A 15,313-nucleotide genomic window follows, 5' to 3' on the forward strand; every position below is an offset into this window, starting at 1 on the left:
CTGAGGGAAAGCCATAGAGATTAAATATTACTGTGCTGTATCTAGCACCTGCCATAGATAACTCCTACCACTTCCCTGCCCTTTTGAGAATCAGAAATTGTAGGAGACGTACGCTTTGCTATTGTATAGCTCAGTGGCTCTCAGACTTCAGTGTGCATTAGAATCAAAAGAGGGCTTCTTAAATCAGAGTTCTGGGCTCCGCCCACAGAGTTTGAGTCAGCAGGTCTTGGTTGGGGCCTGAGAACTTGCATTTCCGACGAGTTTCTAAGGGATGCTGATGATGCTGGTCTTGGAGCCACATGACAAGAATCACTGGTATAGTGTGTTGAATAGACACAGGCCCCTTTGAGGGTGAATACCTCCAAAGAATATTCAGTGATAATTGAGTAAGTGAATTAAAATCAAATTTAAGCAATAGTTTGTGAAATAAATGTAAATAGAATGAAACATTCAGAAAACTTTCCTGTGCTTTAACGTTTAAAAATTCTTCTTTTAAGGATGCCTGAGCGGCTCAGTCTGTGAAGCATCTGACTTCAGCTCAGGTCATGATCTCACGGTTCATGGGTTTATGAGTTCAAGCCCCACATCAGGCTCTCTGCGGTCAGTGCAGAGCCCGCTTCGGATCCTGTTTCCCTCTCTCTCTACTCCTGCCCCACTTGCACTCCCTGTCTCTCTCAAAATAAATAAATGTGAAAAAAAACCTCTTTGTTAATATACATACTTGCATGAAAATAATCATCTAAGATTTATTTTCTCTCCAAAGTACTGCAATAGAACCTTAATCTTTGACTGCACCCTAACACTTAACCTCTTGCCTGTTCAGGGCCCTGTGTCAGTCTGGATGCATTCCATACCAAACAACCTCTAGAATGTGAGGCTTTTGAACCTACCTTTTTTTCCTTTCTTTTTAAAAAATGTTCATTTATTTTGAGAGAGAGAGGAGAGAGAGCGAGCACACATGAGTGGGGAAGGGCAGAGAAAGAGGGGAGAGAAAGAGAGAGAGAGAGAGAGAGAGAGAGAGAGAGAGAGAGAGAGAAAGAGAGAAGCCCAAGAAGCTTCTATGTTGTCAGTGTAGAGCCCATGGCGGGTCTCAATTCCATGACCTTGCAATCATGACCTGAGCTGAAATCAAGGGTCAGAAGCTTAACCAATTGAGCCACCTAGACGCCACCTACCTTTGCTTTACTAAATCTTTTTATCATTATCGTCATCTCAAATGTAAACCACGCCATTTCCAAATGTATTTATAAATATACTAGTTAAATAAAATAAAACATTTTACTTGTTGTTTTTAAGGAAACATATACCACAATAATCTTTAAAATCAAAGTTATAAAATAATGTCATTATACTTAATCTTGAATCAGTGCTTTAATCATAGTGTGGTAAGAATTTGCGTTTATTTTTAATTACAATTTTTTAAGATCTTATTTATTTATTTTGAAAGAGAGTGAGCAGAGGAGGGGTAGAGAGAGAGAGAGAGAGAGAGAATCCCAAGCAGGCTCTGCACTATCAGCTCAGAAACTGACGCAGGGCTTGAGCTCATGAACTGTGAGATCAAGACCCAGGCCGAAATCAAGAATCAGAGGCTTAACCAAACTGAGCCACTCAGGCGCCCCTCTAAGAATTTGCATTTAAAAAAATACTTTCTCTAGGGAGTCAGTGAGAAAAACAGACCCCTTTAGAATGAATCATTTTAACTGTAGCTACCACGTGTTTAGAGGACCTACCGGTGAGTTTGTTTGTAAGCTGTAAAGAAATATATGAATGTTAAGCTTTATTATTAAAGGAAACGATATTTCTTCTTTATGTATTTGCGTCCCCTTGTGTGTGTGTTTTCCTTTTGTAAAACACTTTTTTATGTCTCCTCCATTGTTGAACTCCCAAGTAATTTGTTTCTCTTCTTTCAGCTGGCATAGAGCATAGGTAGAATCCACCCTCTAGTGGTCAAAAACATCATGGGGAAAAAAAGACATTTATAAAGACAAACCATTACAAAGAGATTGATTTTTTCTTGGGACTAGTCTGTGACCTAGTTCCAAAGGCAAATCCAAGAGAAGGCTCCTAGAAATGTTTAGACAACATAGAAAAATCCCCAAAATGGTGGATAGGTTTAAGCCTTGTTTTGCAAGTGTTTCTGTTTCAGCAGGCTGTCTGTGGAGTTCTTGAACCCTGAGCTTCATCATCTATAACATATTCTTTCATTTGTCCTTAGATTTGTTTTTTGGAGGAGAATGCTAACTATTTGTAAGAACGGAACTCAGAACAGTGGTGGTTTGCTTTTCTAGCATATGTGTAAGATTTTTTTCCCTTCCAATGTAAACTGATGATTTGCACTCTATTAATAAATATAGAGATGTTTCAGAATCTTTAACATCTCCAAAGGTTTTATTTTTTACATGTTAAAAGGTGCAGTTCTCCTTATAAAAAAGGTTTTTTGGGGGGCGCCTGGGTGGCTCAGTCAGTTAAGTGTCCGACTTCGGCTCAGGTCATGATCTCGCAGTCCATTATTCAAGTCCCGCCATGGGCTCTGTGCTAACAGCTCAGAGCCCGGAGCCTATTTTGGATTCTGTGTCTCCCTCTCTTTCTACCCCTCCCCTGCTCCCCCCCCTCTCAAAAATAAATAAACATTAAAAAATTTTTTTTAAGTTTTTTTTTTTAATAGCAGTGCACCTTATTGTGATGGTTGTTAAATGGCCTTAAAATGTCTTCTCTTCCAGTAAGACTAGATCTTTTCCCTTCATGCACCCCTCCACCTAAAAACTACCCTTAGTGAGGTCAGCCTTTTCTTAGTGTTACCAGTTATCTTCTGCCCAAATCACTGTAGACACAGAGCATGAGCATCGTTTCCCTCGGGAATCAGCAACATGACTTCGAGTTGTGATAATCCAAATAAAATACCTATAAAAGCATCTCTGACACTTTCTTCTTGTGTTACACAAGTAACACATTTTCAGTGTAGAAAATTAGGGAGTGGAAATATGCACATTTAAAATATAAAAAGCATCCTTTAAATTCACTGCCTGACAAAAACTACTGTCAATTTCAGGATGCATTTCCCCAGGCGTTTTTTTTTAATTATTCCAAACCAGACATTTGCCAAGGAAAGAACTCTTGTTGTAAATTATTTATGCAAAGGTGAGTTTGCCCTGTGAGTCCGTCTTCTTAGCAAATTCCATGCGCGCAGTGTGATTGAGCATCTTCTATATTTCACCGACCTGGGCGCTAAGGAAAAGAGAGAACGGACAGTTGTTAAAGAGAAAATACAGAATTTGGGATCAAAGTTTGAGCCGTGAGTCAAGGTTTTACCTCCAGCGGGAAACTGGATCCAGCACAGAGAGTGTCAGGGGATAAGGCTGAGAAAAGGCTTAAAGGAGTAGGTTTTGAAAAAGTCAAATGTAATCAGACTCTGTTTCATATTAGAGAAGCCCAGGTATTTGAGCTTCTGACTGGTGAAACCTGGGCTCAGGCATCTGTGCAAGGGCAGAGCCGGCACTCTTTTGTGTTTGTCCAGTAAGCGGGCTTTGTTGCCACGGGAAGCGGCGATTCAGGAGAATGGTACCCTCCAGGGTTATGATGCTTAGTGCCTCTGTGGCATATTCTAGGTGGCCACCTATTTCAGAATTATAGCACCTTCGTTGTCTTTTAAAATCAGGTTTGCGCCGTGCTCCGCGGACCAGAGGGACACATGCCACAGTGGTTACGTAGTGGGTATGTATTATATGTCGGGCACTGTGTTGGATGCTTTCCTCGTGTTACCAGGCACTCCCGTGAAATGCCAAGTGCATGTCCTCCTGGAGATGGGGCAGGGGCCCTCCTTTTATAATGACTTCAGTGACTTGGGTTGCCACAGGCGCCCATGAATTACCTTGATGGAAGATGTCACACGCTGGCATTGAGCCAGTGACACCTGGATGGCCCAGAGCTCCCTACCTGTAAACACGTAACACTGGGTGGCAAGAAGAGGCTAGTGGAAGGAGAACGGTGTCAGATGCACTTTATGTGAATAAAAGATAACTGGAGAGGTGAAAATCCTACAGTCTCTTCACTCACATGTTCAAATCACTTCCGCCTCCGATGCTCCACCGTCTTGATGGCTCCTGAAGAGCCCTGCCCGTGGTCAGGCGGTTGGTTACACCAGGTGGCGATGTGGCTCCACAGGGGACCCATGACTTCTGTAGCAATTCCAACCAGTTTCTCTTTCTCTCTGTCTTTTTAGGTATTCTTTCTCTCTGGGCCTTTCCCCCAGTCCCCCGCCCCCCATCTCCCCCTTGGTATTCTGGATCCCTGTCTTCCTCTTTGGCTCTCCCTTCTGCTCCCACACCTCCTTCTCGTTCTGCTCTCCCTCTCTCTCTGCTTTCTCCCTCCCCCAACTTAATGTCTTTGGACCCCAAACCCTTCTTTTTTTAGCTATCACATAATAGATCCCCTCAGTACCTAGTTCAGTCCTTGTCAATGTGGTCAGACTTCATACTGTCATTGAAATGAGTGTTCTTTCTCCGAATTGCTTCTGTTTCCCTTGGGAGAAACTGCTGATTCCTTCTGTTCAGTTAAGATCTACTTGCAGAAAGTGGTTTTCTGCGCCTTTCCACCCCATCCCCTATACCACCCCCACTGTATTAATGAGATTCTATTGTATTGGAAAGTGCCTCGAACAGAAACTGGCCCCTGAAAGGGGGTTCAATAAATGTCAGTTCCCTCGTTCCTTCCAGAAGGACTCTCAGCGTCTCTAAATAAGACGGGGCAGGACCCTGGGACTCCCTTTCATCCTCATTCTCTTTGCCACCCTCCACATGCAACTTCTTACAAGCGTTGCTGTTTTACTTTGTAAATGGCTCTTGACATTTCTTCTCCAGCTGGCCCTGCCACCACCCTCCTCCTGGCCATGTTTTCCCTGGGTCTATTGCCATACCTCTGAACTGATTTCTCCATATTCATTCTTGTGGGTCTTTCCCCCCATACTCCGAAAGAGTAATCTTTCTGAAAGGCAGATCTGACTTGTCATCCCCTGGCTCCCACTCCACTGAAGGTGCCACCTGGTGCCTGCCTGTCTCTCGTTTCTTCTCTGCCCTCTGCTCTTCAGTAGACCGCAGCCCATCTCTGGAATGGGCCAGAGGCTGGGTCCCCTCACCATGAGACTTCTGCACTCTGCCTGTCCTGCCTTGAATTTCCCTGGGTGCGTCTCCCACCTTTTTGATACATGCGCACAACCCACCTCTCAGCTCACTGTCCTTCCTCAGGGAAGCCTCTCTGGATCTCCGTCAAGGCCAGCTCCCCTGCTTCTCCTTCCCCCGGCACCCTAGACCCCACCTTGCTCACACTCACCCAGTTACGGTTTCACATTTGCTCGGATCATTGCTTGGTGTCTGTCTCCTTTAAATGCCCCTAGTAGAAGTATTGTCTATTTTCACACCGTGCCTGGCACCCAGGAAGCATTTAATCATCACTGTATGTTGCATTAAAGAATGAATCAACAACAGAGGCAAACAGGAGACCGAGAACATGGCCAACCTTCGCCCAATGACGGTGGAAGGCAGCAGCAGCCTAGAGGGACAGGGAAGACAGACTCACTGCGTGATCTGTTAGGATATGACATATAGCTGGCTCTCCGTTATCTGCCTTTTTGGAAACCCAGGGAGGGACGTGAAGATTTGTAGATGGCTCAGCCGCACATACAAAACAGGGAGGCTTGAGAGTCTAAAACTTTAGCCTCGATGTATAGTCCTTTCAATATAAGGTTTGTAAGAACGATAGCAATGGAAACATTGATTGATTTGGGTATTTTCTCCCTGGCTCAGGTGTCTCCATCAACAAAAAAGATAAGAAACGAGGGAATAAAGAAAGAGGCAGTATCAGCAGCCCCCATGCTCCCCATGGCAGCTATGCTCTGTCTCCTTACACAAGTTCCTCCTGTTTACAGAAATTTTCCTTTTTGTTGCGTGCGTGCGTGTGTGTGTGTGTGTGTGGAACGTAATTGCTCCATGGAAGTCTGTACAGATACTAACATCAGGTCTATTTAGAACAGAACATGCGGGCAGTGGGGGGCACCTTGGTGGCTCAGTGGGTTAAGCGTCCGACTTTGGCTCAGGTCACAATCTCATGGTTCGTGGGGCCCCACATCCGGCTCTCTGCTTCCAGTATGGAGCCTGCTTGGGATCCTCTGCCCCTCCCTCTCTCTCTCTGCCCCTCCCCCACTCACACTTTCTTTGTCTCTTTCTCAAAAACAAGCTAAAAGAACAGAAGCCCGGAACACTCAATAGGATTAAGGTGAGCAGGGAGCCATACCTACATTTTCCCTCCTGTTTTTAAAAAAGATTCCTATTGGGAATGTATCAGCAGAGAGAGAGAATGACAGAGCATGTGCACACACACACATTTTATTCTGAGTGGACAGAATAAAACGTGGAAGTGGCAATTGTGTTCTAGAACAGTTCAGACCCCGGGGGAGTAGAATCCTGGCTCACTCCTGTGCCTTTGCCAAGTCAGTCAGGAGCGTAGGACCTTGGTCTTCACAGGAGGACACAGGGGAGTTCTAGCCTAGTGGCAGAACATTCAGAAGGTTCTTAGTAGCTCAGACATCACCAGGGGTGGGGGGTGCGTCTCTCTTCTCTCTTCCGTTTCTATCCATCTATTTACTTACTTTGATTGAAGTACGCTGACACACAATGTTGCGTTACCTTAGTGATTTGACATCACAGTGGTTTGACAAGCCTATACAATACACTGTGCTCACCCCGAGTATGGCCACCATCGGTCACCACACACGTCGCTGCTACAATACCATTGGCTGTGTTCCCTACGCTGTACCTTTCCTTCCCGTGACTTACTCCTTCTGTGACGGGAAGCCTGTACCTCCCACTCTTGTCTTCTCCGTTTATCCCATGAATTTGGCACTCACATCTAGGTAGCCCCACATGAGCCGAGGGTCCATATTCTCTCGCTGCTGGAGGAAGGCACCCAGGGACTGGTATTCGATTAAATCCATAGTCGCGGATGGGCCTTCTTGGTTCTGCCCCCAAATCCTTGCTCCCAACGCATTTCCTCTCCTCACAATGAAAATTTCAGACTTGCCCATTCATGTTGTTCTCGCCTCAAGTTCTCGTGTGATGAGAAGGATCTAGGACATTGGTTCTCCAAAGGGGCTTATGTTCTCCAAGGGACAATGTCTGGAGATCTTTTTGGTTGTCACAGCTGGGGACGGGGGGGGGCTGTTGGAATCTAGGGAGCAGAGGCCAGGAAGGCTGCTTACTGTCCTGTAGAACACAGGACAGCGCTCCCAACCACGAGGAATGACCTGATCCAGAAAGCCAATACTGTTGCCGTTGATTCTGGGTGCTACACACTGAATTTTGTCTCTCCCCATTTCACACGTCGAAGTCCTAACCGCCCCCCCCCCCCCACCCCAGTGTGACTGAATTTAGAGACAGGGCCTTCAAAGAAGTGATGAAGATTCAATGAAGTCATCGGATGGGGCCATAAACCCCTATGACTGGTTTCATAGAACCATCTGGGACACCAGGGGCGTGTGCCCACAGAGAAAAGGCCGTGTGCAGCCTCAGTGAGAAGGTGGCCATCTAGAAGGTGAGGAGAGAGGCCTCAGGAGAAACCAAACCCGCTGACATCTTGACATAGCATTTGCAGCTTCCAGAACTGTGGGAAAATACATTTCTGTTGTTTCATCCTCCCGGTGTGTGGTGTTTCATTATGGCAGCCTGAGCAGACTCCTACACTAGGGAATGCATTTTGGGGACAACATAGGAAATTAGGAGGAACACAGGAGGTTGTGTGTCTTTGGGCAACCCTCTTCACCTTTTTGACTCTTAATTCCTCAACTATATAATTGGGGCTAGTCATGCCCATCATTTTGGGCTGTCATGGGGATTAACCAATTTAGCGCATGCAAAGGGCCTGATGCAAAGCAGGTGGCAGTAATGTACTATTAGACCATAAGCTTCTTGCTGGTAGACTCGCCATTTCGCTTTGTATCCACGGTACTTGGAAGCCCCTGACACATTGTAGGCACGTCTTAAATGTGTGTTGGTTTAATCGAGGACACTCTGGGTGCTGATTCAACAGCTATTTTGAGCATCTTTTCTGTACCAGATGCTGTGGGTACAGCCGTGAACGCTGTAGTCACAGCCTCTGCCTTCAAGCTTATATTCTAGTGGAGGAAGAGAAATAATAATCAAGAACAGGACTAAGTTGAAATATGATTTCAGACAGTTATAAGTGTTGTGATGAAATCAGTTAAGTGTTATGACGAGTAACTGGTGGAAGATGCTTTAGACCGTGTCAGAAAATTATCTGCAGAAGCGATTTTGGTTTGTTTTGTTTACTGATAAAAGGTGTGCCTCGTTGGTGACTGAAATTCTACAAGAGCTGTTGCTCTTGTGAAGTCGTTTTCCAAAGTGGTGAACAACTCTTGGTACAATCTTCTCTTCATTTACCCAGTAGTTACATTCCAGGAAAACTCGGTGTATCTTAAAAACTGTGAATGTACGTGTATAGGAATTAGGTTCTAGACCCGGAAAGTTCCAGACAGGGTTTTCACCTCTCTGAATTTCCAACAGGATGGTCCGAAGTTGTGAGGGACGCCAGGGCTATCCTTTGTTGTGTGGGGGTATCCTAGACGTTACAGGAAGGTTAATATCTCTGGCCTCTGCCCACTAACTTCTGGTCAAACCCTTCAATCACGGTGATAAGCAGTCCCTCCCCTCCCCCAACTTTGAAAACAATCTCTAAAGGGCAGTCTAGCTCCCTTTAAGACTTATGATTCTGCAGGTCTCTAGGGACCTAATCTTCTCATCCAGCTGTTCTCGCCCTCTAGAGCCTTTGATCAGCTCACCTTGATTTCCTTCCCTCCGCTGGCTCCCATGACATTGCTGTGCTTGGACTTTCCTCCTCTCTTTTGCCTCACCCTTGCCCCATGTTCCGATCTGATTTCTCCCTCTCCACCTGCCCTTCCATGTAGATCTGACCTTGGTCCCTTCTTTTTCCCTCTCCAAGGTTTTTCTTTGATAAAACTTCAGCACCACTTCCAGGCCACTGGTTCCCAAGCTGCTCATTTCTATGCTATTTAAGCCTATTTTTTCCAGCTAAGTGAGTCCCTAGGTGAGCCCTAAGGCTCACCTTAGGGCTAAGTCCCTAAGCGAGCCCTAGGTTACATATGCCCCACATCCAATTGGCCAACTTTCTTTAAAGCCTGTTATTCCTTTGGCCGTACCTTTCTGTGTTAATGGCGACATCACCCACTCACTCAGCCTAAACATGGCGGCCGTCTTGATCGCTCTCACTCCTCACATTCAGATGATTGCTGTGTTCTGTTAGTTCTAAGGAATATTGGAATCGAATATTCAGGAGCAAGTCATGTGAAGATGGGAGCAGTGTTGGTGATGAAGGTCAATGCCCTGGAAAGGGTCACTCTGATCTCACTCTTCTGCTCTTTTGTTTTATTTAAAAATTTCTTTGGACTAGCCTAATTTTTCTACACCCTGGGCATACTGCCCTGAGCTAATTTGTTTGCCCGAATTAATTACTAGCGGGGGTGGGGGCAGCCTCATTTTCACAGAAGCCTTCTCTTTTGGAAGGAATGCCTTTTTATTCAAACAGTCCGATTTAGGTTTTTTGGCACCCAGTGTAAAGGGTGCCTTGACATTTCCATAAAGACATTGAAATGTTACCATCCCTGAAGAAACGGTTTCAGAATACGAAACCTTTATCTTTTTCTTTTCCCCTAAGGAAGAAGAACATCACCAGCCTAACTATCTCTGTAAAATAAAACTTCCTCATTTGCTTTTCATGTTACTAGTGGAAGAAGATAATGATGCGGTTTGTAAAATATGAAAACAATGATATGAAATTTGCTTTTGATTTTTGTCTATGTAAATAACACTTCAATTATGAGGTCAAAGATGCTTGCTAGGGTTATCTATTATTCTTCCAAGTGATTTTTGAAAGATCTGTTAGGAGAGCAAATACACTTGAAAAGATGTTCCTTGTGATTGTTACTCCATACTGAGTCGCCAAAAGACAATTGACTCTTTTTGTAGGTTATATATTATTCATATAATTTTTTTTTAATTCTGAGAAAAATCACATAACATGAAATCTACCTTCTTAACAAAATGTTTAAGGGTCAGTACAGTGTTGCTAATGATACACACGTTGTCATAGAGAAGATATCTAGAACATTTTCATTTTGCATAACTGAAACTCTGTATCCATTGAACAGCAACTCCCCATTTTCCCCTTCCCCCAGCCAGTGGCGACCACCATTCTACTCTGTTCCTATGAGCTTCACTACTTTATGTAGCTCGTATAAGCGGAACCGTGAAATATTTGTCCTTCTGGGACTGGCTTATTTCACTTAGCTCATAGTCTCAAGGTTCATCCATGTTATAGCACATGACAAGATTTCCTTCTGTTTTTAAGGGCTGAATAATATTCCATCATATGTATAAACTGCATTTTCTTTATCCATTCATCTGTTGATCGACATCTTGGCTAATGGTGACTATGTTGCAGTGAATACGGGTGTGAAAATGTCTGTTCGAGATCCTGTTTTCCATTATGTTGGATAAATCCCAGAAATGAGATTGTAATTTATATGGTAGGTCTATGTTTAATTTTGGGGAGGGGGGGATTCTCTATATTTTTTTCCATAGCGGCTGCACCATTTCACCTTCCCACCAGCAGTGCATAAGGATTCCAGTTTCTCCATACCCTCACCAAGACTTGTTATTTTCTCTCCCTCTGTGTGTGTGTGTGTGTGTGTGTGTGTGTGTGTGTGTGTGTTTATAATGGCCATTCTAACAGGTATGATGTGATATCTCCTTGTGGTTTTGATTTTATTTCCTTGACCAGTGATCCTGAGAATCTTTTTGTATACCTGTTGGCCATTTGTATCTTCCACAAAAAAAAAAAAAAAAAAAAAAAAAAAACCCAGCTCAAAATGGATTAAAGACCTAAATGTAAGATGTGAAACTCTAACGCTCCCTGAAAAAAATATGGGGGAAAAACTTGTTAGCATTGGTCTTGGCAATGATTTCTTAGATATGACACCAAAAGCAGAGGCAACAAAAGTAAAAGTAGGCAAATACGGCTATATCAAACTAAGAAACTTCATGGCAAAGGAAGCAATCAACTGAATAAAAGCCAACTATGGAATGGGAGGAAGTGTTGGCAGTGTGCATATTTGATAAGAAGTTAATATCCAAAACTCCTGTAAGAAGAAAGATTTTCTGTTGAATGTAGATCAGGAATCAGCAAACTTGTTCTATAAGACACCAGAGAGTAAAGATTTGGGGCTTTGCAAGCCATATGATCTCTGTTGTGACTACTCAGGCTGCCATTGCAGTGGGAGTGCAGCCAGAGACGATACATAAATGGATGAGTGTGGCTGTGTCCCAACAAAACTTCATTTACAACACCAGGCTGGGATGGATTTGGCCCGTGAGCCGGAGTTTGCTGGATCTAGAGCAGGGTTCTCTGTCTGGCTCTCTTAGCATTTTAGCTGCATAGCTTGTTGTGGAGGGCTGTCCTATGCCCCGTAGGATGTTGACCAGCACCCTGACACTGGGTACCAGGGGCAGCTCCTTCCCTACCGCCCTGGTTGTGACAACCAAAAGTGTCTCTAAAAGCATTGCCAAATGTGTTCTGGGGGCAAAAGTGCTGTCAGTTGAGAAACTCTGATCTGGATGATCAAAATATTGATGAAGAGTGATAAGAAATATTGCCCTAAAATTACAAAAAGTAGGGTAAGACAGAACAATTGAAAACCATGGCATATTTGTCTCAGGTAGGTCGAGGTCTCCTCTGAGGGGCTGTTATCACCACCTAATTTGGGAAAGCAGTTCAAAAACAATAGCAATTGAAAAGTGTTCTGTCGATAATGCAAATATGAGTTTAACCTACTTTTGCAACAGGGACTGAAAACAAAACAGTTCAACACATTAGCATGTCTTAATGAAACTTGCTGGGTTTGGAGGTTGGCTATGGGCTGGAAAGCTGGGGAGAAAAAAAAAAAAACTACTCAAACTAGTAGTTCCAGTTCCCGTTTGAGCAAAGGTTTATTTTTTCTGCTTATCTGAATTCAGAACCAACACAGGCAGGGTGATTTTTGAAAGCACTCACGTGTTTCTCATTGTTTGGACAGGGCCAGAAAAAAAAAATGGCTCGGTTTCACTGCAAATTGGCACTGATGCATGTTTTTGAAAGTTAAAAACAGTATAACATTCATGAGTGAGTCTCAGAGAATGTTGTCCTCTTGTCCTTTAGAATAAACACCTGTTTTGCAAATAGAGTAAAAGCCGTCTTTATTGAGAAACTGTCGGTTTCTTTTTCTCCATTGCTCTTCATCTATTTTTAACCATTAGCATTTTAAAGTACAATTTAAAATGTTATCATTGAGATCATCATAATTTTAAATTAAAAAAAAAATACCCCAGGTTTTACCAGGAATTTCAGCAAAGCCTTTTTTAGCCGAATCTCTTCTTGACCTGAAAAGCAAAGGAAATACATCAATCCTTTTCTCCAAATACTTTTCTCCTTTAATACTTTCAGTCCTTTTCTCCTTTAATAAAATTCTCTGTAGTTGCTGGATAACACTTTTCCAGTCGGAGGAAGGGTGGTCCCCATCCTTGAAAGGAGCTGATGCCCCATGCCTTGAGCCCTGCTGCTCTCATCCCCGTCTCCTGCGGCCACAGCAGATGCACTCAGTGACCCCTGCCTCCGGGTCACCAGTGCTGTTGGACGCGATGTCATCCCGAGACCATCTGGTGGATAAATGGGATCACTTCCTTTATACTTGGGATCATGAAAGAGGGTGATGAAAACAGACTCGTCATAGGAAACTCTTCCCGGAAACCCACGTTTCCATACACCCCGAGGGACTCAAATCCTTAAATCCCATCTGTCTGCGCCATGCTTCCGATCAATACCCAGCCGCCTCTCTTGTAGGCTGGTCCAGTGTGGGGGTGATTGGGACACGTGTGACCGCAGGCCTTTTTCTCCGTCCCTCAGGTTACCACGGCCTCTACTGCGAGGAGGAGTACAACGAGTGTCTGTCTGCTCCGTGCCTGAACGCAGCCACCTGCAGGGACCTCGTTAATGGCTACGAGTGCGTGTGTCTGGCCGAGTACAAAGGTGAGCACCACCCCCTTGGCCTTCTTGCGCCCGAGTGGCCTAAACGACCTCATGCCTTTCTCAGCTTAAGTGCACCAGCCTCTAATTGGAGCATTACCTCATTCAGAATCCAGACCAAATGCTGGAGGTGGGATGATTCATGGGGCCGAAGAGACCAACTTGCACGTCTGGGGTTTCCTCCTGGTAGATGGAAACTTCTCTCTCCTGTCCTTTCCTTCTTCCTGTACCCCCTCTGTCTTCTCTGTTGGGTGCGTTCGGAAGCCTGTGATAAAAAGTGGGATGCGGCGCACCGTGCGACCCGGACCTGAGCACCTGGCGGTGGAAAGCGCGGGGAGGGGAGCGTGGGGCTGTGCGGCGAGCCGGGCAGAGCTGGGACGCCGCGCTTTTCCGAGGAGGGCGCAGGTGGCCTCACACGTTGGCCACAAAGCTGGTTCTCGTTAAGTGAGTCACTCGCGAGGGAGATGTGAGCTCATTTGAGTGGATGCGTGTCAGAGTCACTCTGGAAAAACAGCCGACATCGGCAGGGTGCTGATAATGTGCAGAGCTCGTTCTCGGCCCCGTGTGCGTGAACTCATCAAGCCCTCACAGCAGCCCTGCGAGGTGGCAGTGGTGTCCCTCAGGAGCCCAGCCAGCACGTCCCCGAAGCCTTTTCTTCTCGCTCCCCAGGGGGCTTAGCGGCGTGACTTCGTTCAAGCCCAGATGCCCTCGGACGGCACCACGCCAGGAAATCCATGTTTATCAGCCACCGCACACATTTCTCTAGGCCACAGCTTCGGGGCTGGGTTCGGATTTTTTAATGCCTTTGTGGGCTCTCTTTCTAGCCTCTAACCTCGTGCTCCCACCGCTGCTTACTTGACATCATCCATCTGCCGGGTGACCTTCCTCGTCATTGGATGGACCCACCTGTATTTAGCGGTCTCTTTGGTGAGCCTGAAGGGTTCGTAGGCCACACGGATGAACTTGATCTAGTCTTTGGCCGGAAGGGATGGGGCCGGGCCAAGGGTCTGGTCTGTGTTCAGCAGATCTGATGCTCCCTTCTGAGTGTGATGCCCACTTGGAACCAAAGTCCTCCACTTCCACAAGGGTAGATGTGCTGGCTTCACTCACGTGGATTTCATTTCCGGGTTTTTCAGAGTAGTGAGAGAGAGGGAGTCTGCTCAGTTCTGGAAAGAAGAATAAGAATCAGGAGACCTGCTGAGCCTGGATTAATCTCCTCAAGTGTGACTGTGTCTGTATAAAGTAAGGACAGCGATGCTTACTGACATTTTGAGGTTCTTCAATGACAGAATTAGTAGTGAATGTGTTTCAAAAAGTAAAAATTCCAAAGTTCTTCAGTCCCTGATGCAATTTTTTCCTGTCTTGGAGGCATTAATTGTGCTGTCATGACTAAGCGGTAAAAACTACAGTTACACATGATGAACCACGGGTACATAGACTGTTCATCCTTCCATGTATGCTCTAAATTCCACCCCTTCATTTTTTAAGTTTATTTCTTTTTGAGAGAGAGAGAGAGAGAGCACAAATGGGGCAGAGAGAGAGAGGGAGACAGAGAATCCCAAGCAGGCTCTGTGTTGATAGCACCGAGCCTGACCTGAGGCTCAGTGTCACAAACTCCAAGATCAACCTGAGCTGATATCAAGAGTTGGATGCTTCACCGACTGAGCCACCCAGGTGCCCCATCCCTTCCTTTTCTTTCTTTTTTTTTTTTTTTTTGAGTTTATTTATTTTTAAGAGAGACAGAAAACGTGTGGAGGAAGGGCAGAGAGAGAGGGAGAATCTCAAGCAGGCTCCACACTGTTAGCATGGAGCTGGACTCAGGGCTCGAACTCACAAAACCGTGAGATCATGACCTGAGTCGAAATCGAGAGTCAACCGACTGAGCCACCCAGGCGCCCCTAAATTCCACCCCTCTGTCTTTCCAGGACTCCCCTCCATCAGTCACTGACTCTGCCAGGGATGACCCAAGAAGATAAGTGACCCCGGAGGGTATCCCAAACATATCTGAGGATTTAGATTCTCAAGAAAAGGATGCAGGTGTTGGGAACTTCGCACACAACAGGGTTAGAGGAGGGGTTTCTGAGGAGAACTGAATCAATGGCCAGCTGAGTTCAAAGGACCCCGGGTTTACAAAGAGGAAATACATGCCCTGTATTACCTACATGTGACCTTA

At 45.2% G+C, this 15,313-nt stretch overlaps 1 protein-coding gene across 1 annotated transcript in view; it reads left to right on the forward strand.

Annotated features, from left to right (window-relative positions):
* Positions 1–15,313, forward strand: part of DNER (delta/notch like EGF repeat containing) — a 317,214-nt gene that overhangs the window by 265,033 nt on the left and 36,868 nt on the right. Inside the window, exon 9 of the mRNA XM_019445680.2 lies at positions 13,021–13,143. Coding sequence (XP_019301225.1) covers positions 13,021–13,143 — 123 coding nt within the window. The remainder of the gene's footprint in view (positions 1–13,020; positions 13,144–15,313) is intronic.

The sequence above is a fragment of the Panthera pardus genome, unplaced genomic scaffold (assembly GCF_024362965.1).
Source record: "Panthera pardus isolate Hobbes unplaced genomic scaffold, ASM2436296v1 HiC_scaffold_10, whole genome shotgun sequence".
In the NCBI taxonomy this organism is placed as follows: domain Eukaryota; kingdom Metazoa; phylum Chordata; class Mammalia; order Carnivora; family Felidae; genus Panthera; species Panthera pardus.